Raw genomic sequence first — 27,985 nt, 5'->3', positions numbered from 1 at the left:
CAGTTGCATCGCGTTCGCGATTACGTGCAACTGTTTCAGATCCGTTGCACTATTGTTTTTTGGTTTAATCTTTTTTGTTCGTATTCTAAATTAATTTTCTCCGTCGAGGAGTTCTAAAAAATATTATAATGTTCGGTTAAAAGTCACGGTTTAAGTAGCTAGTGTCCCCCTCATCGTGTTGTCTAAGTATAATTCGAAAAGTCTTAAAATTTTACGTAAATTTTCCAACATAACCTAAAAATTTATTCGGTGTTGTATGTGCGTCTGTGTTTATAAGCAAATCAAGCAGAGAAAATAAAGAAATATCGTGTCATCAAAATCCGAACGTAAACATCAACAAGAAAATGGATCGCGTATGGCCCGCATCTAGACCGTATAGAAATCTGCACAACTGACAGGCGCAAGTGTCAACAAAGGCGGTCAAGAAGCCAGGGAATAGGCCATTAATTATTTGGTTCAAGTGCAGTCACCATGAATCTGTACACTCTATACGATTGGGTAAGGCAAACAAGCACGGGAATCCATTAAAGTATTAACCCATTTAAGAGCCCAGAACATCCATCATTTTTAGTCGGGGAATGTACCATACGAGATCCACAAAAAGTGGGAAGAGTATGCAATGAAATGTATTTATGTAAATATACAATCCACAAACAGATTGTGTTGGGTTTCAAGTGTGTTTACAAATGAAATCGAAATTGAATGCGCCTTTGAACTTTTGAATAGATGACCACAAGGCCCTTTGGAACATTTCATTCAAACTACAGTGGAAACCAATTGTTGGCAGACCAACAAATAGTATAAATTTAAATAATTGTTTTTCCTATCTTGTTATGTATTTAATATATTTCAATATCTTAAATACTCTTTTAAAATTGTGTTTCTTAAAAGTTGACAATGTTTCTTACGGCCCGTTTTTATACCCTTGCAGAGGGTATTATAATTTTGGTCAAAAGTGTGCAACGCAGTGAAGGAGACATCTCCGACCCTATAAAGTATATATATTCTTGATCAGGATCACCTCCTGAGTTGATATAGCCATGTCCGTCTGTCCGTCTGTCCGTCTGTCCGTCTGTCTGTTTCTACGCAAACTAGTCTCTCAGTTTTAAAGCTATCGGATTGAAACTTTGCACACACCCTTCTTTCCTTTGCACGCAGTATATAAGTCGGAACGGCCGGGATCGCCGACTATATCCTATAGCTGCCATATAACTGATTGATCGGAAATGCCATAACTTTCGTGTTTGTAAAGTTAGGAAGTTGGGATTTTCTATGGGTTTTATATTTGGCCAATCAATCCGACCTACCAAATTTCATAAGGATCGGCCGACTATATCCTATAGCTGCCATATAACTGATTGATCGGAAATGCCATAACTTTGGTGTTTGTAAAGTTAGAAAGTTGGGATTTTCTATGGGTTTTATATTTGGCCAATCAATCCGACCTACCAAATTTCATAAGGATCGGCCGACTATATCCTATAGCTGCCATATAACTGATTGATCGGAAATGTCAAATTTCATAAGGATCGGCCGACTATATCCTATAGCTGCCATATAACTGATTGATCGGAAATGCCATAACTTTGGTGTTTGTAAAGTTAGAAAGTTGGGATTTTCTATGGGTTTTATATTTGGCCAATCAATCCGACCTACCAAATTTCATAAGGATCGGCCGACTATATCCTATAGCTGCCATATAACTGATTGATCGGAAATGCCATAACTTTGGTGTTTGTAAAGTTAGGAAGTTGGAATTTTCTATGGGTTTTATTTTGGCCCAATCAATTCGACATATTAAATTTCATAAGGATCGGCCGACTATATCCTATAGCTGCCATATAACTGATTGATCGGAAATGAAATAACTTTGGTGTTTTTAAAGTTAGGAAGGTGGGATTTTTTATGAGTATTAAAAATGCATCATATGAATAATTTTGGAGAATATAATTTGCAGAATATTCTGCAAGGGTATTTCAACTTCGGCTCCGCCCGAAGTTAGCTTTCCTTTCTTGTTTCGTTTTCAAGTAACTGTAAATATTTTTAGAAAATTTGGTTTTAGGTTGAAATATGTATATATGTATATATATATGTATATATTATAACAAATTTAATATATTATATATATATTCTAATATGTAATTTTTATCATACCAGCAAATTTTATCATAATAGCAAATTTTCAAAAATATTTAATTGACTTAGGGTTTGAGAATCTGACGTTTCTTCAATATTTTTCTCAATGTTTTGTTTTTAGTTCCTGTAATTTTGGTAGTCTCAATTAAGCGTTATCAACTGTTTTGGGGATATTCCTTGCCTTATCAACATTGCACCATCGACATTCTAGCAACAAATGTTGCCCACACACACGGACACACACCAGCGTTTATGTTCCACATATAAATTTTGTTTATAAATAAAAAATGGGAGCGAACATTCGGTGCACGGAACCGCTTGGAACCGCGTTGCAAATTTCCGCGGCACTCGCTCTCACTCGTTCGCTCGAGCTCTCCGGGGCTGCTCTTTTCCAACGCTTTTCTTTTGATTTTCCTCAGATTGAGTGACTGATTTCAATTGAACGGGTCTTCTGGCGTTTTATTTATAAAAGAACTTGCACTGCAGGCGGTCGCGTCGCTCGTCTTTCGGTTGCCCACACACTTATAGCTCTGAAAAGATAAAAGTGCAGTGCCTTTGCCGTTGAAGTTGTTTAAGAAATTTGCATATACGTAGAACTTGGCACAATGTAACTCATAATAGGCATTGTCGATATATGGACTTTTTAAGTGACTGTAAATTGCATTTAATTGAGATAACTTCATCGCTGAATTGAATCGAATGAAAGGCGAGCATCGAAATGGGGAAATTGCATGTGAGTTATTGTCGGCAACGTGATCTTTAACATCTCCCGGTGACATTTGCATCATTCGACACCCAAAGTGTGTTAATATCATTCGAAACCGCTTGGTAATGAGCCACATTAGAGCTCGTTAGTGTAGTGCAGTTAATATGGAGAGGTGCCCTGGTATTATGAAGATCAAGTACATTGTTCAATTCTAGTTTTTAAAAATAGTGAAGCCTTAATGAAATGGTTCATAAATAATACTAATAATAATATTATCTAAAGCTACATTAAAAAGTGAACTATTTTTAAAAGCAACGGCTTAAAAACAAATCAATTGTTGTATTGTTATTTAAAAATGGTGGTATAAATAAATATTTAAAATTAGATACCTTTTTCTTTTTCTTTTCTCAAATATATATTAATTTTTTTTGTAAAGAAATAATATTCAACAAAATAATCAATCATTGAGTTAAATAACTTTTATTTTCAAGATTATTGGAACACCTTTACTGCAGAAAAGTTTCAGCTTGTAAAATGATATAACAATTTTTTTAAAACGCAAAAGAAAATCTACTCCCTTCCCTAATCTCAGTTTATTTTTATCCGACATATTTCATTGTCAACTTTTCGCCTGGCGAAGTCATTAATTTAATCATTTTCGCCAATATGCGTGCCATTATTGAAGGTTTATCGACAATATCTTATGAAAAATCAAAGGAAAGGCAGTAGCGCCATTAAATGAGACGTTGGGCTAGGTCCTGCGTCCCTTTCCTTCTGGGGGAGTGGCATTGTTGTTATTAGTCGCCGAAGTGCAAAAACCTCAGACGATCCAGCTGAAATGTGTGTCACACCCAAACAACGGCCCCAAATAGAGGACTAAACTATGGCAACAAATTGAAAATTTTGCAAGGAGGTGGGAAAACTTTCGTTTTCGCTTTTCCGTTCAACGGGGCACGCACACTCGAAGAAAATCGTTGTCATGGTTATGTTGGCAAACTTGTTATCCCGATACGCGTTTAAGGATACCGCTGGGCTGGGACTTCCTGCTTCGATTGTCTTTGGCCTGACAAGTTCAAGGACGTTCAAATTACCATGTGGCTGAGAATTGGAAAACTTTGGCACAAATATTTGCCACTAATATTCTGAAAACTTTATCAAGCGTTACGACCTGACCCACATGGTGTATAAGTAATGTAGAAAATGTTGTCTTTTGCAGATGTTCAATCACAGTAGTAATGCAAATTATTAAACCATGTAAACCGAATAACACCGCAAAAAATAATTATTTATCAAAAGTTTAAGCACATTTTTTTTTATCTTGTGCAAATAGATATAAAAAAGGGCTATATTAATGAGATTTTTGTATTACACATTAAATTGTATTCAAACTTTTACTTTACCCATAAAATTGACTTTGCATATAACAGACTTCTACTGTTGGATTCAAGCAAAAAGTTCAAAAAGTTTTTTATTCTATCGTTAAATGCATTGCCTTGGCATATGCCTATATATAATAGAATGCACGCGATCTAATTAGATCTCCAGCTGTGAAAAATGTAATTGGAAAATTCCTAAATATTTCCTCACTCATTTGGGAACGGATGCATGTGTGGCACACGTTTCAAACACCTTCCATCATATAGATCACTCGAGTGGACAGAGTCGTCTTTCTTAATTAATGTGGGCAAGTCCAAAAATAAATAATTCAAACATATGCAACTCCTCCGCGGAGTGAACTTTATTACCAAACATAAAGATGCCTCAAATGTTTCTAATTATAATTTAAAGGGAAACCAAGAACCGACACAGCTGCAATCCATCAAGGAATTGATGTTGGCAGTAGTCTTCCCTTCTCCAAAAGATAGCCACCGATCCACACTTGAGATGCAGGTCAATTTGAAATTGGATGTTGCTAAATAGATATCCATATCTTTCCTAGTATTTTAATCGCATTTGTTTACGTAATAAAGTCGCTTCCTAACACCTATCGCCCAAGTTTAGTGGGCCACAAAGACGGGCAACCCCGAAAAGAATTCTCACAATGCGTCTCGGACGTTGACAACTGGGTGACATCATTAAATCGAATCAAAATCTAGAATATAAATTTATGGCGGCAGACTCGTGTTGCCTCTAACTCAAGTGGCACGGCCTGGTGGCACAACAAGTGGGCCAACGAAAAATTAAAACTTGCTCTTGTTTTCATTTGTTGTTCAAACAAATCCGAATGCTCTCTGATTTTTGGGGGGTGAAATGTATTCAGACGAATGTCTAACTTAAATGGTATTATTTCTTAGGCAATAAATTATTTTTCCTATCAATCTTTTTTCATTATAGTAAATAAATCTATTTCACATAAATAATATGGTTATGGAATTGCTTAGGTTGTACTGCTAGTAGCAGATATTGCTATTGCATATAAAATGCTATTCAACGAAATGATTTTATTGTTATTCATCAAAGAAATAGGTCTGGGGAAACATGCATACAATTGCCATTAAAATTCCATTATTTACATTTCAGATCACATCATTGCTCCGGCCGCACAGTGCCAGTGTCAGCTACAAGGCGATCGAAGCGGCAGCGGTCGAAGAGTTGCCAGCAACATCAGTAGCAACAGCAACATCCCCAGCAGCAACATCAGTCCCAGCAGCAACATCAGTCCCAGCAACAACATCTCGTGCCACTGGAGCCAAAGCAACTTGTGTGGAAGTTGAGTTCATACCCTCGCTAAATATTATATTTGAGAAGCCGACTTCATCGAGTGAGCAACAGTCCCCCAAGAGTTTAAAGCATGCTGCTACAACTGTGCTTGATAAGGAACTTGCGGATGATTGCGACTCCGACAATGATTCCACGCGTACTTACATAATCTCGAGGAGCAGTTGGACAGAAGTGACATCGAGTAGTACGCCATATGCCGTTACCTCCACGGACACCGCCGAACTACTGAGGCGACAGAACAATCTCAGTCTCTCGGAGGAGGATCAGTCGGTGACGTCGTTTAGCATTGAACAACCCACCAGTTCCATGACCATTGACATGGCCGAGCTGCAGACAACAACCACCACAACGACGGCAACAACGACGAGCAGTGCCGATGTTGTGGCAACAAACGCAACGACAACGACCACAACTAGCAGTAGCATTGAGGAGGATATCGAGGAAGCCATCGAGATCAGTGAGGTGGAGGAGCAGCTGAATTCCCCGCTGGAATCTCTATCGGAAGCAGCTGCCTATGCCCGACCAAAAGGGCAGGAATTAAGTGCCAAAAGTTTGAGCAGTGATCAGGATGATGATGAGGATGCGGTAGAGTTTCGCATCGATGATGCTCAGCTATCTGGTGGCCAATTGGCTCAGCATTTCCTGGTTGCCGATGAGGATGAAAGCGAAGAGGGTTCGGATCTACCAGCTGCCTCCAAAGTGGAGGTTAGTCTATCCTCAAATGATGATGACTTTGACATTAGTTTGCCTTTGGAGCAGAGGAAACCTGTACATTCCCTGCATGGGGATGAGGATTCAGTAGATCAGAGTTTGAGTAATCAGAGCACTACGGATGATGTTTCCGAGTTGGGTGAGGAACCAGTTCTGGGAAGGGAAGATAAGACTGAGGGTAGTGAGGCTATTAGTGCCAGTGCTCCTCAGGAAACTCATGTGGATGAAAGTCAAATAACTGAAGAGCAAGATCACTCAATGGAAGAGATCGTGGCAACAAATGAATCCATTGAAGTGACTTACGAAGCTGAAGAAACAGTCGATACTTCACAGAAAGTCGACCTTATCACGGACTTAGATGAAGAACAGGAGGATCAGGCTCAAGAGGTTATCAGGCCTACGTCTACATTGGAAACCCTGAAGCTACCTCCGGTCCAGGAACCTCAAATTATGGATCGCAAAGCAGCTAGAGCGTTGACCACTTTACGACTCCAACCAGAACCACTGGAACCTTTGGAATTGACTATTCTAGAAATGGATGAGAGTGACAATGACGATGATGAGGAGAGTTCCCTGCAACTGATGAAGCTGCGATTGATGGCCATGAATCAGCAGATGATTATTGATAATGCCCCCAAACTTTCGCCCACGGAAGCAGATCAAACACAAGTAACCAGCAGTTCCACCAATTCGGAACTTAAACAAATGGAACGAGTGCCTCTTACTGAATTCTCCAAGGATGTTTTGGAGGATATCACCGAAGAAAGCGAGAGAATGCTTTCCATGAGCACAACCATCGAAGAAGAGCAGGATCCTCCTTCTTTGTCACTGGATGAGTCGAAGACTCTCCTGCAGGCAGGAGCAAATAAAGCTGGAGGCAGTAGTTCCAGTTTGGTGAGCTTAAACATGCTAAAGCAACTGGAAGCCAAAGTGCAGGAACTGCACACCCAACTGGAGACCAAGGATAACTGCCTGACCTCGTTGAATCTGCAACTTGAGGCGGCCAGAAGGGAATCCAGTGCGGGTCCGGCCTCGGCTAGAGATTCTAGTTCCCTAATGACCAACTCCACGGAGTATCGCACTCTTCAGGAAGAATTAGGCGGCCCAGTAAGTGAATCTTCTATATATACAAATTGTGTACGTAAGATTATTTATTAAAACTCTTTCCCCACAGACTCTAGACATATACGTGGAGATGTCCCTAAGGGATGAGACGATTGCCAAACTTACAGATTCCCTTCAACAGTCGATGGTTGTCCGTAATAAGTTACAGACGGACTCAGATCGACTTGGGGGCGAAGTGCAGAATCTGCGTCGGCAACTTCAAGAGGCCATCGAGGCAGTGAAGCGATCGAGTGTTGGTTGGGCGGACCAGGAATGCAACCCGGGTCAGCGACTGTCTGAGATCTCCATGGATTTGATCAGCGAAAGCGATGATGATTTGGACCGCCATTTCCTCACGGACAACGAGGAGCGGGGATCGCGCAGCTCCAAGGAAAGACAGTTGCCTCAGTTCCAAACCAACGATGACTTGGGTATGCAGGCCATAAATCCAGATTGGACGCCGGCGTTCAGCAAGCAGATCGAGCAGTTCCACACCTACCTGGTGCCAGCGGAACAGCGGATCTTTCTCATGGTTCAGCGCAAGTTCGATGACTATTTGAACCAACAGATATCGTTGTGTCGAGATCTGGGCGCCCAGGAGCTGAAAATTGCCCGCGATCAGTGGGAGAGCGAGAAACAGAGCAGCGAACAGATCCAGCAAGCAGAACATACCAAGCAGATGGAGGAACTGCGCAAGTACTTCGAGCACAAGTGCGCCGATCTGGAGAAGCAGTTCTCCGATGATGTCTTCTCCCACAAGTCACAGCACCTGGCTGGGGACAGCTCTTCAGAGTGCTCCGAGATGGATCAGTTGCCTGAGGAGCCGGTGGCAGCGGCGTCGTCCAAGGAACCTTCTCCACGCAAACGGAAGCGAGCTGAGCTGCTGCTCAGTCCCAGTCACAGACAGATGACTCCTTGTGGGCTGGACTCCTTGGGGGAGACCACTGGAAAAGCTGGCAAAGATGTGAGTGAGATTTTAAGTTTTCTTTTTATACCCTTGCAGAGGGTATTATAATTTTGGTCAAAAGTGTGCAACGCAGTGAAGGAGGCATCTCCGACCCTATAAAGTATATATATTCTTGATCAGGATCACCTCCTGAGTTGATATAAGCATGTCCGTCTGTCTGTCCGTCTATCTGTCCGTCTGTCTGTCCGTCTGTCCGTCTGTCTATCCGTCTGTCTGTCTGTCCGTATGTCTGTTTCCACGCGAACTAGTCTCTCAGTTTTAAAGATATTGAATTGAAACTGCACACACCCTTCTTTCCTTTGCACGTAGTATATAAGTCGAAACGGCCGGGATCGGCGACTATATCCTATAGCTGCCATATAACTGATTGATCGGAAATGCCATATCTTTGGTGTTTGTAAAGTTAGGAAGTTGGGATTTTCTATGGGTTTTATATTTGGCCAATTAATCCGACCTACCAAATTTTATAGGGATTGGCTGACTATATCCTATAGCCGCCATATAACTGATTGATCGGAAAGGCCATAACTTTGGTGTTTGTTAAGTTAGGAAGTTGGGATTTTCTATGGATTTTATTTTCCGCTCCGCCCGAAGTTAGCTTTCCTTTCTTGTTTTTCATAAAATTACAAAATTAAAGCTATAAGCAATCTTAGATAAATGATTTAAATAATTTGTATGTTTATATTATAAACGACACGTTTTGGAAATTCAATTTATTTTTTTCTAATTTTATAATAATAGAGAGATAAAGAGACATAATAGGAAATATTTTTGACTAATAGGGTCAGTATATATATTCTTGATTATTAACAACCATTAGATCGATCTAGCCATGTCCGTCTGTCCTTCCGTCTGTCCATTCGTGTCTAAAATAGTCTCTCAGTTTTAAATCTGTTTATATTAAACTTCAGCAAGAGTCTTCATTCCTTTGCAGGTAGTATATACGTAAGGCGGCAAGAATTCGGACTGTTTCATATATGCATGCCGTCATAGAAATAATATACACGTATTCTATCTTTTACGATCGGAAAAATTGAACAAAAAATCATCTAACTTCATGGTTTTATAGAATAAAATATTTTGGTTAAAACTTAGTACACCGAAGTTTGAATTAGGTTTTAAAAAAATTATAATAAATTCGAAAAAGGCGTAAATCGACTTTAATGAAACATTTTTTTAAAATATAATATTGACAATTTTTTGTTTTACTATGTTGTTTATATTTTGTTTTTTTTGAATAATATATATATTATTTAATATAATACCAATGCCCTCTTAACTTATAGAAAATAAGATATTTAAAATTTAATTTTTTTTGCAGAATTCTGTAGATGTAGCCGACCTAAAGATTTTCTACCAAACCCATATCAAGGAGCTAAGACGCGCCCACGAGGATCAGGTGCGCAAGCTTAACGATCGTATTAAATTCTATGAGCGCCGGGGTGACGATGACTACAACGTATGTATACAAATATCTTAATTCCAAACAACGTTTCATATTTAAGCTTGTTTTGACTAACTGAGCTAACTGCATGCCCATTCTTGTTTTTCTCTCCGAATTTTATAACCCAATAAAACGAACTAAACCAATTGTAACTACCTGCAATCAACACCCAAATGCATAAACTAACCCAGCCTGCAGCCGAATCACCCGCTCGTACCTGTCTGGAAAAGGGATCCGGAGATGGACCCGCGAATACCTCACTGATCATCATCGATGAGGACGAGCTGAACTTTAATAACGAATCACAGGTTGTCCAGCGTATCATCGAGGAGTACGAAAGGAGGTTGCAGGAACAACTGACCTTGGCTCGACAGGACATTGCCACCGAGTTGGAGCTGCAGATTCAGGTGAGCGGAGCAGGCAAACAGGTGCATCCTGGCATGTGGCATGACTCTAATATTTTAACTCATTGCAAATTTTCTGTTACTCGTTGCATATTCTTAAAACATATTTTCGTTTAAATTTCGGCAAAAAATTTTTTAAACAGGTTTTTTAGAAAATCATCTTATTTTCGTTTGAAATGAGTTTGTTTCCAAAAATAAACTAATCATTTGTAATTAAAATTATATTTTTAAGCTTTTTATTATTTATGTACTGTTTATATTGTGATTTAATTTTTTGTCGAATTTTTGCTTTAATTATTAATTTTACTTTATATACTTAAAAATTTACATTCCCATTAAGATGACTTTTATTTGCTAAATTCATGAATTTTACCGGACAGATAAAACGTAAACGTAGTATGTGTGATTCACTTCAATGATTAGTCGAATCTTAAAGTGTTCTCCCTTGCGAAAATCTCTTCGCGAGCATAACTTATTTTTAAACGCGCCGCACGCAGCTCACATGAAAAAAACGTGCAAAATTTGTCAAGTAGCCAAAACACAAATGAAAGCAAGAGGAAAAATAAAGAGTGCTAAAAACAGAGCAACATGAAAATCATGCTACCACAAACGTGTGCCAAAAGAACTTTCAACTCGCTTCGAATTATGTAGCATTAAATCAGTCCGCACTTTGATACCTGGGCATGGCTCTATTTATATCCGTCAGTCAATGATCCCCTAGAATTGTTGACAGATGCCTCAATCCTTTCCAGCAGCCGCATCAATCCTCAGCATCTCACCAAATATGGTGGCCACGTGTCAGCCAGGGGATACGAAATAAAATAGAAAAGACCTCCCTTTGGATGGCGCTTGTCAGAGACACTTTTTGTTGTTCTTTTGTTCGACACCAAAATAAATCCATCGAAGGTCAAAGACTGCTGGATATGCGATTGTGTTAAAAGTAGACAATGGTTAAAGGTCATTTCGATTAAACAATTTTTTTTTATAGTTAAAGGACTAAAATAAAGTAAGGCTTGAACTTAAGAATTAAAATTGATTATAATTGCACTGCAATTTGGTGACAATTTTACTTTTGAACGAAATTCCATTTTATTCTCATGTAGACTTTTAATTTGCTTGCATAATTAACACACATATTTTAATTCCACTGTAAGTTTAGGCACTATCCAAATGCGAAAAACTAAAATTACTATGGTACAAAACCCTACCACTGTTCGCCGAATATTTCCCGCCCCACTTATGCTGTCAGAAAATAGTCTTTTATATGTATCATGTGGGGGCTATCTGCCGATCGTTCTGTTTGCCAACAGCAAATTTCGCAGACATTCTGCGGAATATATGGCAATGCAAAGACATACATAACAACATATAGAGCGCGCCAAATTCTCGTTGAAAGGCAAACATGTGCTCGTCCTGTTGTCATAGTATATTTTATTTACTTCACACCACTCTAATCAAGTCATGAAATGGAGATAATAAAGTCAAAGCAGGAAGTGTGGCTCAGATGGAGTTTAATAAAGGGGGAAAAGTGGTGCAGAAACAACCCCACAAGAGGAGAAAGAAACTGTAGGTACATAACTTTTCAAAATTAACGCTCATAAATTTGAATTAATTCCAACACGCACAGAGAAAGATATAGAAAACAAGCAGTGCGGGAACTGCTTGACACACTCTCTCTCCGATCTCCCGCGCTCTCTCCGCCGATCAACAATATAATGGGCTGCCTGCTTTGGGTGGAGATCAGTCTTTTCCGTTACTTCAACTCGTGCGTACGTCTATAGCGGATAATTCATTCATCTAAAAAAAATACAAACATACTTCCCGCGAGAGTGGAAGAGAATTCGCACTACAGATTCTACAAATCTTCGGGATCTTCAAGTGGTTCTTGTGAAAAGCTAAATATGCAAATCATTGCCAAGAAGCGGAAGATAATTCTATATACAAACAACTAAATTGAATGGCGTTATTGTGTCTATTAATTGGAAATTTTGTGCGATTCAAATCTAACGGTTTTGTGTGCTTAAACATTGTCCAAAGTTAAAAGGAACTGAATATAATTCTTTACAAACCAAGTGATATGATTGTAACGTGCGTGTACTTGTTACAAATCTAACGGTTTTTATTTGCTACAACATTAATGAAAGTGAAAGGAAACTCGGTGTCTAAAAAAGGAACTTCAAAAGTAAGCAAAGAAAATGAATAAACAAACTACATTTTTTAAGAGCCCATCACTCAAAAGACTCCAAAAAAACGCAGACTAAATAAACAAACAGTCTGTACTTTGTCAAAGATTTGTCTTTCCTCCCAATTGACTTGAAAAGTCGTTGCTCTTTCTCCCCAAAAAAAGAAATTAAAACCGAAGAATTTCCATTTCCAGCCACAATCGGTCCATGAGCAGTTTATTTTTGTTCAAGGCGCAAATTTCGGTTTCTCTTAGTATCTTTATTTGGGTTATATTTAGTCAACTTCCCGAGGCCCTGGAAAAGTACTAAGGAAGCGTTCGTTGCGAGCTGTAATATCGATATTCACTTTGGGCTCTATTCCCAAACTCAGTATTCTATAATTTTAAATCACAAAAGAGTTAATTTAAAGGTTTTTAAGTTGTGATTAATGGTGGTTGGTATTTTATTTTAAATCAGAACTAGCTTTACTAACGGTTTGCGAAAAAAAATTGTAAAATTCACATGCAAAGGTTTTCAATAAATTATTACTTAAATAATTTAACTGTTAATTTCAATAATCCAATTGAAATTAAATTAAAAAAGTTAAGTGATGTTAAAAGAACTATCAGCAGGCTACCATAAATTTTTTAAACTAAAGTCTTTTACAAATGTATATGTTTAAAAAGGGATAAGTATTTGACAAATAACTATTAGGAATTAATTCAAGTTGTTTTATCCTTTTATTTACCTCTCAACAAAATTTGGTATCCTTACCATTTGAAAAAAGTTTTTCCTAAAAAAAGGATATAGGTAACTTGCAGGTTTATTTAAAACCAATTACTTTTCACTTCTGGGTCTTTAAAAACAAGCCAAGCTTCATGTAAAATCAACCAACTGTCTTGGCTAAGTGAATTTTAATTGAAAATATTCCGGAACCAGGACCGCCCCTAAAATTAAGCATTTAAGCAAATCAATTAAGGCAACCCTATATAAAGAAAATCAGCAAAGGGGTTATATTAATCAGAGTTTAGACTTGTGCCATGGAATACGACCGAATTCAACCGGTGCGACGCTTGACAGGAATTCTGTCGTGGTGGTGCCTTTGGCCAAAAAACGAATTGGACTCCAGACCGAATTGGACTAACTGGCAGGGATATCTCCTGCATGTTCCCTTTACCTTGGTCTTTGTGGTCCTTTTGTGGGTGGAGGCCATAATGAGCAGGGATATACAACATACCTCCGATGTCCTGCTAATCTGCTTGACCACGACTGCCTTGGGGGCTAAGACACTCAATAACTGGAAATATGCCCATGTGGCTCAACGGATTTTAACGGAATGGAGTTCTTCAGATCTTTTTGAGTTGAGGAGCAAACCGGAAGTGGACATGTGGAAATTCGAGCACCGACGTTTCAGCCGCGTCTCCATTTTCTACGCTATGTGCAGCGGAGGTGTTATCCCTTTTGTTGTGATCCAACCTTTGTTTGATATCCCCAATCAATTACCCTTTTACATGTGGATGCCCTTCGATTATAAGCAGCCGACTCTCTTTTGGTATCCATTTATTTATCAGGCTATAACAATTCCGGTTATATGTATTTGTAATATTACCATGGATACTGTTAATTGGTATATGATGCTGCATCTATCGCTTTGCCTGCGAATGTTGGGTCAACGATTGAGTAGCCTTCGGCATGATAATGAGAAGCTAAGGGAAGACTTCTTGGAATTGGTGCAAATCCACCAGAGACTAAAGCAACAGGCTTTGGATATTGAGACCTTCATTTCGAAAAGTACTTTAACCCAAATCTTGGTCAGTTCCTTGACCATTTGCTTTACAATATATAGCATGCAGATGGTGAGTGGTGTGAAATTATTACTGGATATAATGCAATAAACTCTGTTAATCACCGTAGAATCCAGTCATGCAGGATCTGAGCAAGTTTGCCGCCATGATTCAGTATTTATTGGCCATGATCATGCAAATCATGCTGCCAAGCATCTATGGTAATGCCGTTATCGATTCGGCGAGTATTTTGACTAATTCAATTTATAATTCCGATTGGCCGGATATGAATGCTCGAATGCGACGCCTCATCTTGATGTTTATGATGTACTTAAATCGTCCCATGTCCTTAAAAGCCGGTGGCTTTTTTCATGTCGGGTTACTACTGTTCACTAAGGTTGCTAGAGGTTTATGTGGCTTTAGGAGATTCATTTTATAAGAAATCTTTATTTCAGACCATGAATCAAGCATATAGCCTGCTGGCCTTGCTGCTTAACATAGACCAATAGGATCGGAGTTCTACTTTATAAAACCCTATGCTTTCTATTTTGGACTAGCCGAAAGATTTCGCAGCTCGTTTGGAGATTTATTGCCGCGTCTTGTTATGCAAAAATCTAAAAATACATAGTAGCATTGCACAAAATACACGTATTCCTATATATACTATTTGATGAGTGCACATGAAATGTAGAATTGCAAGTGACGAAAATATAATAAAAATTTTACTTACACAAAGGTTGGCGGGAAAGCTTTAATTCTAGCAATTCGTGTTATTTCCAAATAAATAAAGGTATACCTGGAAATTGACGCTTTATTTCATTTATTTATTGTTATAAATAATTTAAAGTATACTTCAATATAAAGAAAATAAGTTTTGATGGAATAAATTAAGTTATGAAAGCACAAAGTTTGATTTATGTAGGTATTAATGAATATATGTAAACAGTCAATTTCTTGACGAAATCCTTTAAAGTTCAACAATCCTAAGTTCAACGGAAAACTGCTTGTATTTTAGTTTTCCAATTCAATCAAGATCACATAAATGTGTACCGCACTGTTTGCCTACGTAAAGCCTCAAGTAAATATTGGAAAATATTGAAAACAAAGAAAACTCACAATCTGCCGGGATCACGACCCCTTAGTGAGCGATTCAGAGAACAAACGAGAGAGGTAGAGCAGAAACTCTCAGAGATAAGAGAACTTGGTGATGATAAGTCATTGAATTGCTTTCAAATCGTCGTTTTTGAGCTACGTTTAATTGTATTTAATGCGATTTTATGTTTAATTCATAAGCGAGGGTGTGTAGACTCATCCAAAAATAAACTCCAACCCCACCCACTCCCTTTTTTCTTCTTTTCCTGCGTTTGGGTGGGGAAGACGTTTATTAAGATTTATGTATCTGGCTCTGTTTCCGTCTTGCCACCCTCAAGGGATTCGACACACTGTGATATATCTCTGACTTTGGATGAGGCAGACGAAAGATCAAAAATAAAAAAACGCTTAGACCATTTCCCATCTATATCATGTAAATATTTTGAGCTGAAACCATAAATATTTATGCTTTGGTGAAAGGCGGGAAAAGTTTCTTCTGAAAGCTTGATCTGTCTCCCAGAATTGGAATGCAATATGCAGCAGAATGTTGCAACAGCTTTTCACACATTGTCCATAAACAAAACTTTTTAATCCATGTAAACAATTTGCATTTTCAGAATTTGTTGTCGGAAAATACCGTGGACGATCAAAATTGGCCCAAGGAGCTGATCTTGCTGCGCGAGAAGTTTACGGCCAAGAGTCAACTGGAGATCACTCAGCTGAATATTAAACATGCCGACGAGGTGAGTTTAAAGATGGAAACATTTATATATATTTTATATAATATAAATTTGATATTAAAAAGTAACGGAGAAAATCTGAAAACGCTTAAATTGAGCGGAATTGTATTCGTGCAAAAGTATGTAACAGCTAGAAGGAAGCGTTTCCGACCCTATAAAGTATATATATTCTTGATCAGGGTCACTAGCCGAGTCGATATAGCCATGTCCGTCTGTCCGTCTGTCCGTCTGTCTGTCCGTCTGTCTGTCCGTCCGTATGAACGCTGAGATCTCGGAAACTATAAAAGCTAGAGGATTGGCATTTTGCATGCAGATTCTAGGAGTTCCTACGCAGCGCAAGTTTGTTTCAAAAAGGTGCCACGCCCCCTTTAACGCCCACAATCGCTTATATACGATTTTAAAAATTTAAATATTTCGGAAAAGTAAAAATGCAGTTTTATTGTGTTTATCAATACCTATCGAAATGTAGAAGAAATTTTTCAAATCGGACCATTTGTTAAAAAGTTATGCGTGATCAAAATTTCTATCTCCATCTCCCTCGCACTCCCTTTACCTGAGTAACGGGTATCTGATAGTCGGGTCACCCGACAATAGCGTTCTCTCTTGTTTTTAATAAAATCATGTAAAAGAATAAATTAAATTATTTATTTATTTACAAATCTAAAATTGACTGAATATCTTAAATTCCAAATCCAAATTTTTAATTTGATTACTTTTCATTATATTTGTAAGGTAATAATCTTTGTTTTGTTAATCTGCCGCAGATGTCGCGCATAAAATTGGAATACGAGAAGCAGCTGAATCGGAAGAACAAGCGTCACCTGACCTTTGATGCCGCCCGTGACCTGGAGCAGGTAATCTGCGAACGAGATGGATTGAGGGAGCTGTCCAAGAGTTTCCGCAGCGTGCTCTGTCGACTGGCGAAGTGTGTGGCCAACTGTGAGGAGGATTTGAATGCCACGCTCTCCGAAGAAGTGCAACGCCTTCTATTCCACAGTCGCAGTCAGGATGCGGGGGACGACCTGGAGGTTACCCTCAGTGGCTCCCTAAACAACACAAAACAAATGCTCCGAGTGCCGGATGTACACAGTCTGCTGGAAGTGGTCGACGATCCCAGTTTGGTGCAGTTCATCGACAGTAAGAGCAACGAAGAGCCAAGTGAGGATTTTGATTTGAACGATTGCCTAGAGCGGTTAAAGTCGGAAGCTTCCTACCTTTTGCATTTGTCAGAGGATTTGCACAAGCAACGGCCACATGATGAGTCCTCGGAACATTTGGATGAGCCGGAGAAACAGGAGCACGAACTCTGCTGCGAGGCAGAGGACGGTCTTAAGACCACAGCTGCGGTACAGCAACAAGTGCTGTCCAAGTTTCTGCGCACAAACTCCCTGAATGACCAGCAAATGGGCGTGGCCAATCAGCGGAAGAACAGCAATCCGGAGGCGGGGAAAACCCATACATCGCTTCCTCCAGATCTCCAGCAGCATGTGGGCAATGCCTCGGAACTATCCTTCCAACTTGTTCAGCTAAAGAACCGCCTGATTAAATCCGAAGCAGATCGTCAGAATCTGCAACAGCAACTGAGTCACACTATCGATCGCAATGCGGAACTGGGACAGGAATTGCAGGCTCTGAGGGATCAGTTTTCTCAACTAAATTCCCTGAACCACACGGATTACAATGAGGGCTATGGCCTGGGGCCGATGAAGAGCCTGCAGGATCAGGGATTGGATCAATCATCGGCCAGTTTTCTAGCCCTCCAGGAGCGGGCGCGCCATTTGCTTTCATCCTCTCCTGTGAAGGAGCAACCTTCAAGGGATATGGGGAATTCCACAGTTACCTTGCTACAAATGATCGAAGACTTTTGTCGCGAGGGCGACAAAGTGGTGGAGAGTGGCAAAAAGGACCGCGAGGATCTGCAATCTCAGGTGAGTTTAGAATCGATCTTCCTCCCTTTTTGAGTTTTCCCCCACGTCTCTCTTTGAGTGCTAAACGCATGATCCAAATAAATTCGATTAGTCTGTAAGCCAGGTTCTAAAAGAAATTATCACCTTCCGATACCCTCTCCTTTGACCAATAACCACACAAAAACACAGATCGATACCGCTGACAAGCAGCTAAAGGATACACGGCGATTCCTGGAGGATCAGGCCGCCGAGCGTGAGCAAGAGCGCGATGAGTTCCAGCGCGAAATAGAGCAGCTGAAGGCTCAGTTGCGCGACAAGGAGAAGGAGCACAGCTCCTATGCCAATGCCTCCGAGGAGGTGAGTCCTGCCCACGGTTCTCATCTATGATCTCTGGGCTCTTGATCTCGATTTTGGGCTTTGTTTGACTTTCGTTTGCGTTTTTGCCTGGGTTCACAAAGTCTTCCTCTGTCTTTTCATATCTCTTTACTTGTATTCTTTCTATCTATTGAATATTATTATTCCTTAGCTCTAGTTTTGGTTATAAGTTTGGTTATAGGCATATTATTGTTTAAGTATCCCCAGCATGTGGCCTTCCTTTTTATTAACTGACACAAACCCGCACATTATCAAAATATTAACACACAACTGCTTCGAAATAATTGAATTCTGGAAGCCATTTCCACAAAGAGTTTACCAAATAGCATGGGGCACCTGTTGGGCATAATTCAATTGTAAATCCCTCTAGGGGGCTGTTCAACGGAGTCAAGGGCACCGTCGATACATGTGTGTATATGCCAGAGCTTTTGTAAGCATGTGCCGACATATTTATAGACCCGAAGATATAGGCACTTAAGTGTGTGCGAGTTGGAGCCTTTAAATCAGATTCCATTTAGTCACACTACCTCAAGTTGAAGATCTATTGTGGTTGGAATAATTTCAATGTCGACCTGATATATGCAATTTTTTTCCAAATGATCTATGAGTTGTTGCCAAATTCCGTGAAAAAGATTGTTTTTGTTCTGTTTTTGATTATTTCAAATAGTGCAGTATGATTTATCAGCATGGAAATTAGTATTCAATGGTTTTCTAAATGCTGAAAGTTGCATTACTTATTTTAAATTAAATGTATTTAATATAGTAGAGTCTGCGGCTTACTCGCTTTTATTATTGCTTAATTTTTTGGAGTTTTTCTCTCGCGTTTCAACAGGTATTTCTGCATTTATTAAGAATTTTTAAGTCTATTAATTTATTTATTAATTAAGTATTTTTCTTTTGGTCTCCCAATCACCTTAAATGTTATTTGTGTTAATCAAACTAAATAATGTATTTGTAACTCTTTGCATGCACTCAATAAACCAAACCGCAACTAAAACTTAAATTTATTGCACTTGTACCCCTTTACCCACTGCGTGCAAAAAAAATAGTTGAAGGTAGCGAAACGAAAGCATGTAAGTTTGTCACTAATCTGGAATTCCGCACCCGCACACTTTACACCACATTCTTCCATAAATTACCTTTTTTGAAATACATTGCTAATAAAGTTCTTATTTTTATACAGTATGCCCAACTAGAGGCCCAGTTTCGAGAGGTTAATTATCAGCTGAACGAGGCGAATGCCAAGCGGGATAAATTCGAGGTGGAACTGAAGGCTTCGATAGACAAAATCTTTGTTCTGCGAGAGATCATCTCGGAACTGGAAACTCAAGTCCAAACCAAGGCACTCAATGAACAAGTGTTGGGAGAAAAGGCCAAACAATTGGAGGAATATGTGGGTTTGCAGATGAGGGATAACGATGCCCTGCAGCAGGAGGTGCACAGTTTAAAGACGGACATTGGAGAGAGCTATCAATCCCGTATAAGAATACTAGAGGATAAGTTGCAGCAGGGAAGAACAACTGCCGAACAAGGCTCTGTTTTGAGTCAAGTGGCGGAAAAACTGAGAGATATTGAAACCACGCTGGATCAGAAGACCAAGGTCTTGGAATCCCTGCACAACTCCAACAACGCCTCCAATTCGGCCAGCTTAAGCGTCACCGAGGATGTCTCCATTCATGGCAGTAAGGATCACACGGCAGTGGGTTCACCCTCGCATCCGTCGCTCACCGTGGAGGGTGTGCAACGGGTCACCGAGAAGCTAGACCGGCACACTCGCGTCGAGGAGGCGGCCATCAAGCGGATTCGCGACCTGGAGATGCAGGTCCATCAAATGCGTGCCGGTTGTGTGGTAAGTAAACCAAAAAATAAAATAGGGTCAGTTAAAAAGCCAGTGCTGACGTTTTAAAAATACTTTTAAATATTGACTTCATGCTTTTCAATATGTGCACAGTTTTAAGTCACATTTGAAGAAAATTTAAATTATGAAAATCATATAAAAACCACTTATGTTCATTATTTTTTTGAGGGACTTGCTTTTGCGGCAATCGATCAAGTTTTTAAAATTTTTGTTACAAGTTGATAATTTTATTAAACATCTTAATACTAAAATTAGTAAGAAATTTTGTAGCTTAAAGTAAAACTTTTCCAACCAAAATTCAGTTGAAAAAAATTAGGTTCTTAAAAAATTGCTTTCACCTTTTTCTAAAACTGTAGACACCTGTACTATTTGAAATGTTTCTTTTTATTACTTCGATTTTTTTTAATCGTCTTAATTTTTTAAAACAAGAAGTACAGAAAATTTAATTTCTCCAATGAACTTTTAAGAGTTGTATGGGAAGGGAATATTTTTCCAGTTCTGTTTTTTCAGGAGGTCAAATTTTTTCCATTGTTTTTTCATGTTTTTAGTCCCGGCTTTGTGGGACAATACGAAAAATGTCATGAACAACATAGAAAGTATTTTTAGAGGGCTTAAGCAAAAACACTTGAGAAAAGGCGATTGATGGATTCTTGTCGCACTGCAGGCGTCCCACTACGTGGACCATGACAGCGCCATCAAGGCTTGGCTGTGAATCCACCGAAGATATCTCTCGATTGATCTTCTTGAATTGCAGACTTTTTATTTTTTCCAAAATCTTCTTACCGCCTAAAATCTGGTGTCCATCGAAAGTCATTAAAGATTCGGTGTCGCTGTAGAGTTCCTCCAAAGTGTTTTGCTTTGCAGGGTCATCGAATCTTGTGTAATATTGTCCAACAAAAGTCTTTCCAATTGACTCGAAGTTTTGATTCATCTTAATAGCGGACTCCATTGGATTCTTCAAAGGCGAAGTTAAAATTATTGGAAACCCAAAAAAAAAGGGTAAATAATTTTACCGAGTCTTAGCTGCTATAATATCTATGAGTTAAATGAGTATTTAATATTGTCTGACTACGTGAGTACTATTTTGAAGCCTACTTTCGAACTTTTTTTTTCTCATTAGAACTTATAAAAACTATCTAAGAATCGTGGGTATATTCATAGATGTTTTTTAGGCAATTTTATATAAACTTCGGCTAGCGGAACCGTTACTTTGAATTAATGAATTAAATTAATTCATCAATTTAAGGTTTGTGAGACCGCTTAGGTGCGAACTATCCTGTTCACAAACCTGTATTTATTCGAACTCGAAACGGTCATGTTGTTGTCTTTGCTAAACCGAAAAATTTCAATTCAACGGTCGTTCGCTCGTATATTTAGATGCTTTTCTCTCTTGGTTTTCGGTACTAAGGCAACTGAGCATCCAGAAGAACATTTGTGCGATAAACCCGGCTGGCTTTCTCGATCGAGAGCATCTCTTAGTTGCCTTCAGAAAGGCACTGTGAACGGTTGAATCGGGAGAAATGTACGCCGTCATGTACATCATTTTGGATCGCTAGCCAAACATATAAGTTCATTTTCAGATATATTTAATTTTGTGAAAAATAATCTTATAATTCAGCTGCAAGTTGCGGAAGTTTCGAAAATGTTTCAGGGTCCAAAGATTCCGCTGCGAGTGAGTTTTCAAATGGAGCTTTTAATACCCAATCAAGGTTTCTTTCAGCGACAATTGATGTGCGGCAGAGAATGTTTATTCATTTTGATGAATTCTGCTGAAGGCAATCATAAAATAAATAAATATATAATTAAATTTGTTGTGCCGCCAACTGCCATAATGTTTGGTTCATGCTTTAACTATGGACAATGTGCGGTTGTTCTGGTTGAGATATGTGATTTATGGCAGCAAGTTTTTGGGAATTTGGCACACTCTGTCACATAAATAAATCGCTCCCTGTTCCCTTTCCACATGCCCGGTTTGTTCCACTTCAAAAATAGATGCATATGTTTGCCCCGCCTTCCTTACACGCCCACATTTTCGTTCCACTTGAAAATCAATTGTAAATCAAATCATTTGGCGCCTTGGCACCTGCCACATTTTCATCACCCACTGAGGGGAGCACCTTTTGTCACTTGGAATCCGACTCTAAAAAATAGTAGTCCAGCTTGTTTACAATATGCATTCTCGCACTGAAGCCCAATTGAAACACTAATATGCGGTAATGCCTCTATAAATTTCTTTATGCTATGGCACGCATCCCGCTGAGTTGTTTGGAAAAGGGGAGACTGAATGGTTGAAAGGGGGCAGCAGTTTGCTGGGGAAGCTGCATTCATACCCGCATGAATATAAATAGATCAAAACCGAGTAAACAACAGCCAAGAGATGCAAGTACAAAGGCGAAGATACAGAAAACAGTGGGGGAACTCGTGAATAGCAAGATGTAAAAAGTATTTAAATTACATTTAAGAGTAAAATGACAGAAATTGTTTTAAGAACGATTTGTTGAATTTCAAAACTGGAGTGTAAACTTCTTATATACAAACTGAAAGTTTTATTATGGATCATAAAAATAACGAGATAATGTCCATTCATTTAAAAGGAATCTCGTTAGTTTAGATATGGAAAATTGAACATATTGTAGCAGAAGCTTTTATTTTTTTGCCACCCATAGCCACGGTGCGGAGATACGATACATATATCCACTTTAATTGAAGTTGGAAAGGGTTAAATGCAGATGAAGCCAACGGTCAAACGGTCGGCCATTGACTCACCCACTCAAACCGGGGAAAACAAACTGACAGGCAGACTAACCACTTGATCAAGTTGAATCCTACAACCGGAAAAAAATTACTGAGTCTGATAATGATTTGGTTTAAATATAATTTTCCAGAAAATAATCTTATTATAATCAGATTTATTCTTTTACTTTTTTTTTGGACTCAAAGGTTTACATGAATTTAGTATTTTTGGCTTAGTCTTGTTTATAAAACTAATTTAATTAATTATATCATTAAAATAACCAATTTAATATTTAAATATTCTATGTAGTTTTTTTTAAATATTCAATTTTATTTTATTTTCTTTTTCAGGAGCTCCAGCATGAACGCGACTCCCTTCAGGGTCGAATGGATGAGCAAACCCAGCGGATCTCCACACTCCAAAGCCGCTTGGAGGAGCAGCGCCAGCGAGCGGAGCAACTGCATCGGGCTGGCACCTCGGACTTAAATACCCGCGTACATGAACTTCAGGGTGAGGTGCAGAATCTCGGCGAGCAATTGTCTGCGCGGGACAAGCAGATGGCCACCTTGCGGCAGCAACTGCAACGCAGCCAGGAGGAGATAGCGCGACTGGAGGCGGAAGTCACAGTTCGCACCCAACCAGATCGCGGTCTGGTGGACAAGCTGGAAGCTGAAGTGCAGCAAAAGGGAGCAGAGATCGGCAAGCTGAAGGATAAGATACGCACAGAGATGATCAACCGACTGGCATTGCCGGATCTAATGGAAACAATGCTGGCGGACAAGAACGATGAGATAGATCACCTGCGCGATCAACTGGAGGCCAAGGAGAAGGAACTGCAGGCCAGTCATCAGGACGGCACCCTGATTTCATCCGCGGCAGGAGTAGTCGGCGGAAAGCAGGAAGGGAGTGGCGGCAAGTTGAGTGGCCGCACTCTTAGCGATATCGGATCGATTACCGAGTTCCCCGAGCCGGATGTGGAGCGACGAGCGGCGATGCGGAGTCTCAACGCTCCCCTCCAGATGAGCGATGGTGCGGGCGTCTTCCTGCACCAGACAATGGTAAGTGTTTGGTACTTAAAAAGGATATAAGTCTTACATGTTAAGCCATTTACTTCACATCAAAGTGGAAGAATATTTTCTTATATAAACCCTTCTTATGTTTTCTTTGTTACAGGAAACCTCCAAGGAAGCAGTGGCCAACTTAACGCTCAAACGTACCGACGACCTAAGCGGTTTTATAGCCCCCTATCCGGTGAACACTTTTGAGCATCCCCACTATTTCCAGGCCATGGGAGTCACTGCCCAGAGCACCGATGGGCTCACACCTGGTCTGGTGCCGCGGCAGATCAACTTCTCCAATCTAACAGAAGACTCAAAACTAAAAACACCCAGTGTGCTGATGCGTACACCAGAAATGCCCAGGCCAATGACTCCCCCGGAAGTCTATCAATTGCGACAACAGCTGAACAATTTGCAGGTGGAAAAGCAGCGACAAGAGAGTGAACTGGAGAATAAGTTACAGGACCTGCAAAAGCAACTGGAGCAGGAAAAGGAGAAACTAAGTCGTCAAGCCCAAAGTCTGCAAAGTCACGAGGAGAGTGAGATAAAATATAGGCTACGTATTGAGTCTTTGGAGGCGAAGATTCTGGAGACAGCTGCCCAGGAGGCCTCTGATCGGGAAAATCTTCGCAGGGAACTGAACTGCGTTAGTGCAGCCCATGAGCAATGCGAAGATGCAGCAGCTGCCCGCAAACGAGAGCTGGAAATCCTCAACAGTGAAGTCAAGCTCAAGGCCGATCAGCTTCAAGCTGCGCTTCGCCGATGCGGAGATCTGGAACTGCAGGTTCTCACTCTAGAACGAGAGATGGAGCGTTTGAAGAACAGTGAAAACAGCTCCAAGCAGTATTCGGTGGATGAGATTGCCCAACAGGTGGAAAAAGAATTAAACTACTCCGCTCAGCTGGACTCCAATATTCTCAAAGCCATTGAAAGTGAAGAGGAGAACAATCTGGACAAGAAGCGGCAGAAGGGAGTGCAAACGGAGGAGGAGACCATGCCAGGAACTGGTAATGGAACGGATGATGAGAACTTCCTTGGCGAACGGGAGCTCTTGAATCAATTGGAAGCCCTTCGAGCTCAATTGTCCGTGGAGCGTGAACAATGCGAGGCGATGAGTAAGGAGCTACTGGGTGAAAAACAGCACTCACAGGACATTCAAGAGCAGGATGTGGTCATTATAGAGGCTATGCGAAAGCGACTAGAGACTGCTCTGGATGCGGAGGACGAGCTCCACAAGCAGTTGGATCAGGAGCGGGAACGCTGTGAGCGTCTTCAAACGCAGTTGACTTCCCTGCAGCGAGCGGAAAGTCGAAGGAATAGTTCTCTGCTCCTCAAATCACCGGGCGACTCACCCAGGAAGTCCCCACGAGCTGATTTCGAATCAGAACTGGGAGATCGTCTGCGCAGTGAGATTAAACTTCTGGCTGCTCAGAATGAAAGAGAACGGGAGAGATCGGCGGATGCCCAGCGTAGCAGTGAGCGCGAACGTCAGCGGTACGAAAAGGAACTCCAGGAACGAGTAGCTTACTGCGAACGTCTCAAACAAGAGATGGAAAAGCTTTCACGGGATAAGGACTCCGCTGAGTCAGAGCTGGAACACTTCAACGAGCGGTTGACACTGCAGGCCAGCGAGATCGAGAGCTTGGAGGCGAGGCTAGTTACCCTCCAGGAGGCGGAAACTCGAAGAGCCAACACCCGCACTCGTCAGCACCAGGAGAATGTTAAACTCCAGGCCGAGATCCATGAACTCAAGTCAAAACTGTTGACAGCCGAAGCATCGCGGGATTGCCTGGAGCAAAAGGTTACCCAATTGCGCTTTGACGTGAGTCGTTCCGGTCAAAGGGAAGCCAAACTAGCTGAGGCCCTAGCTCAGGCCAATGATCGATTGGCTCACAGCACCGATGACAATGTGCCGGCACAGTTCCTGCAGAAGATGAAGGAGATCAACACCCTGTTGGCGGAGAACACCCAGGAGAACAAACAGATGGCGGAAACTGTCCAGTTTCTGGTGGGCGAGCGCATTGCCCTGCAGAAGAAGTGCGAGGAGTTGGGTGGGTCTGGTAACACCAATGTCACTGAACTGGAGGAGCGCTGTCGGCAGTTGATCGGCCGCTATTTACGCGTGGAGTCGCATCGCAAGGCGCTGGTCTACCAGAAGAGGTATCTGAAGCTCACTTTGGAGGGTTATCAGGCCAGTGAGCAGTTGGCACTGCAGAATCTGCGAGGTGGTGCTGCGCAGCCTACCCAGCGAAATATTAAAAAGAAGTTCAAGTAAGTCCGTAATTCTATTGGGAATTTAATTGCATTTAATAACTATAACTTTAAACTGATCAAATTCTTCCCCTTTTTCAGGACTGTGGCCCTGGCCATCATTGCCATCCAGCGAATCAAATACATTGGACGCATCTGGCACACGGGCAAGCGGATTGTGAGCAAGTCGGTCTTCACAATCACCCAGCAAAGGTAAGGGTCGTCAGGTTTTATCTACAATAATCTGCTGTACAAAGAAGCCTTGTCATAACAATCATTCTCTCGTCCCTCTAAGCTCTAAGATGCCCCTTGTGACTGTCAATATGAAAGTAAAGCTAAAGCAAGGCGATTTAGCCAAGAAATAGTGTCCACAAGGTCTGGGTTCCTAAATTTTTTCACTCAGTTTTGGGTCACTTTTTATAGAGAATATAAGTTTAAATATAAATTTACTTGACCTAGTCACCAAATAGTAGTAGTAGCTAGATTTATTTTATAACTCTTTAATTCAGGCGAGCAAACCTCTTTTGATCACGGTCAAATGGGTTCACATTCTTTTTGTTACTAATAAATTATTTTTATTTGTTATGCAGTCAAAATTTTATTGCCCAAACTACCATCTGCCATTTCACATGTATTTATACTATCTCTCTACGAAGTTCGAGTTATGATAGTTCGACTGTGTTTAAGTTTTTAAAATAAAAACGTTTTCACACTGCAGACAATTCAATAATAGTCCACCTAAGTCTCTTAATATTTTAAACAGTTTTTAGATGCCAAAAAGTATTGATTTTTTGGTTTTCTAACGGTCAATCAATATGTAGTTAATGATTATTTTTTAAACTCTTTGCAATACTGCTTCAAACTCACTTTAAACTGGATAAAATTCACCCATTAACTTTAAAACACATTTTATACGAAAGAGGACTAATCTGAGTCATATTTTTAGAAGTCCTGGACTAAACCTGAATGTGGCGCCTCCCCAATCCCCACTGCCTGGGCCCAACTCGAATCCACCCACCAATAACAACAACCTCATGGGGCGCCTTAGTTATGCGCCCCTCTCACCGCCGATGGTTAATTACAGCACTGTGCAGCCGATAATGCTGCCATCGGATTTTACCCTCCAAGCGCCATCATCTTCGTTGCAGAGCACCATCGCCAATAACAATAGTGAAAACAACCTGCCTTCGCTGGCCAGATTGGACTGGCCAACGATGCAGAAACCGAAGAGAGCGCATGCGCGGCATCATTAGGAAAAATCGCACAGCCCAGTCAACGGAAAAGCTCAACTGAAGGCACTAACTTTAAGTGAAGCCATAACGAAGACACTTTGTAGCATGAAAGCATCGTGAATGTAAAACAGGCGATCCATTCTAGTGTTAATTACCTGTACCATTTCCCCCAAACTAAGTCTTAAGCTGTTGTAACCTAATTTAAGCGTCCGCGCGACCACACCAAACTTAGACATGTAATCGTCTTGTAAGTGTTATTTGTATTTACCGCCCAAGTGTAGCCATAAGCATAAACCTAATCCGTGTCCCAGTATTTTGATTGGCTCGACTTATATTTAGTTTTTTTTAAATTTTGACTGTATAAGTTTCCTGATAAGTTGATTAAACCAAAATTTATTTCATATTGAAAACGGTTCTGTTTATTATTTTTATTGACCTTACTTGAAATTTTCTGTACATATATGGAATGTGCCTTATGGTTGAGGATTAACTGGACAATTTAGAATTCAGTTCATCACAATACTTAAATAAAGAAAACATGTTAATGAGGTAAAAAGCACATAACATATACTGGATATGCGGAAATGAAAATGGGGAAGT

General features: G+C 40.2%; 3 protein-coding genes across 14 annotated transcripts; 2 read left to right on the top strand and 1 right to left on the bottom strand.

The window, feature by feature from the left end:
• Positions 1-17: 17 nt before the first annotated feature.
• Positions 18-27,795, top strand: LOC108045956 (pericentrin). Of its 10 annotated transcripts, none has more exons than XM_017125448.2 (14): positions 18-498; positions 5,363-7,381; positions 7,449-8,342; positions 9,667-9,804; positions 9,981-10,196; positions 15,849-15,974; positions 16,736-17,899; positions 18,068-18,235; positions 19,303-19,326; positions 19,437-20,102; positions 23,196-23,903; positions 24,019-26,174; positions 26,256-26,366; positions 27,100-27,795. In XM_017125448.2, the coding sequence occupies exons 1-14, from the start codon at positions 472-474 to the stop codon at positions 27,404-27,406; spliced, it is 8,724 nt and encodes a 2,907-aa protein (XP_016980937.2). In that variant the 5' UTR covers positions 18-471; the 3' UTR covers positions 27,407-27,795. The 10 variants fall into 10 exon arrangements, with proteins under 10 accessions (XP_016980937.2, XP_016980943.2, XP_016980941.2 ...); XM_017125449.2 differs by lacking the exon at positions 18-498 and adding an exon at positions 2,640-2,869; XM_017125454.2 differs by lacking the exon at positions 9,981-10,196.
• Positions 2,576-21,185, bottom strand: LOC108045963 (probable nuclear transport factor 2). 2 transcript variants are annotated; one of them, XM_017125466.2, is made up of 2 exons: positions 20,895-21,139; positions 2,576-2,666 (listed from the first exon to the last, which is right to left on the bottom strand). In XM_017125466.2, the coding sequence occupies exons 1-2, from the start codon at positions 21,058-21,060 to the stop codon at positions 2,659-2,661; spliced, it is 174 nt and encodes a 57-aa protein (XP_016980955.1). In that variant the 5' UTR covers positions 21,061-21,139; the 3' UTR covers positions 2,576-2,658. The 2 variants fall into 2 exon arrangements, with proteins under 2 accessions (XP_016980955.1, XP_016980954.1); XM_017125465.1 differs by lacking the exon at positions 2,576-2,666 and having other exon boundaries at positions 20,470-21,066; positions 21,125-21,185.
• Positions 13,396-14,648, top strand: LOC108045960 (putative odorant receptor 71a). 2 transcript variants are annotated; one of them, XM_017125463.2, is made up of 3 exons: positions 13,396-14,166; positions 14,270-14,536; positions 14,595-14,648. In XM_017125463.2, exons 1-3 carry the CDS (start codon positions 13,396-13,398, stop codon positions 14,646-14,648), a joined length of 1,092 nt encoding a protein of 363 aa, XP_016980952.2. The 2 variants fall into 2 exon arrangements, with proteins under 2 accessions (XP_016980952.2, XP_016980950.2); XM_017125461.2 differs by having other exon boundaries at positions 13,396-14,211.
• Positions 27,796-27,985: the final 190 nt, after the last annotated feature.

The sequence above is a fragment of the Drosophila rhopaloa genome, unplaced genomic scaffold (assembly GCF_018152115.1).
Source record: "Drosophila rhopaloa isolate 14029-0021.01 unplaced genomic scaffold, ASM1815211v1 contig_47, whole genome shotgun sequence".
NCBI lineage: Eukaryota > Metazoa > Arthropoda > Insecta > Diptera > Drosophilidae > Drosophila > Drosophila rhopaloa.
This window is presented reverse-complemented; position numbering and strand designations above follow the sequence as displayed.

What these genes read in the sequence shown, in the direction of transcription:
- LOC108045963 (XM_017125465.1), bottom strand. Translation starts at nt 21,060, where the DNA reads ATGGAGTCCGCTATTAAGATGAATCAAAACTTCGAGTCAATTGGAAAG.
- LOC108045956 (XM_017125448.2), top strand. Translation starts at nt 472, where the DNA reads ATGAATCTGTACACTCTATACGATTGG. An exon ending in GGGGTGACGATGACTACAAC is followed by an intron (nt 9,805 to 9,980) that starts GTATGTATACAA and finishes AAACTAACCCAG; the next exon opens with CCTGCAGCCGAATCACCCGC. An exon ending in TTCACAATCACCCAGCAAAG is followed by an intron (nt 26,367 to 27,099) that starts GTAAGGGTCGTC and finishes TCATATTTTTAG; the next exon opens with AAGTCCTGGACTAAACCTGA.
- LOC108045960 (XM_017125461.2), top strand. Translation starts at nt 13,396, where the DNA reads ATGGAATACGACCGAATTCAACCGGTGCGACGCTTGACAGGAATTCTG. An exon ending in CAATATATAGCATGCAGATG is followed by an intron (nt 14,212 to 14,269) that starts GTGAGTGGTGTG and finishes TAATCACCGTAG; the next exon opens with AATCCAGTCATGCAGGATCT. An exon ending in GGTTACTACTGTTCACTAAG is followed by an intron (nt 14,537 to 14,594) that starts GTTGCTAGAGGT and finishes TCTTTATTTCAG; the next exon opens with ACCATGAATCAAGCATATAG.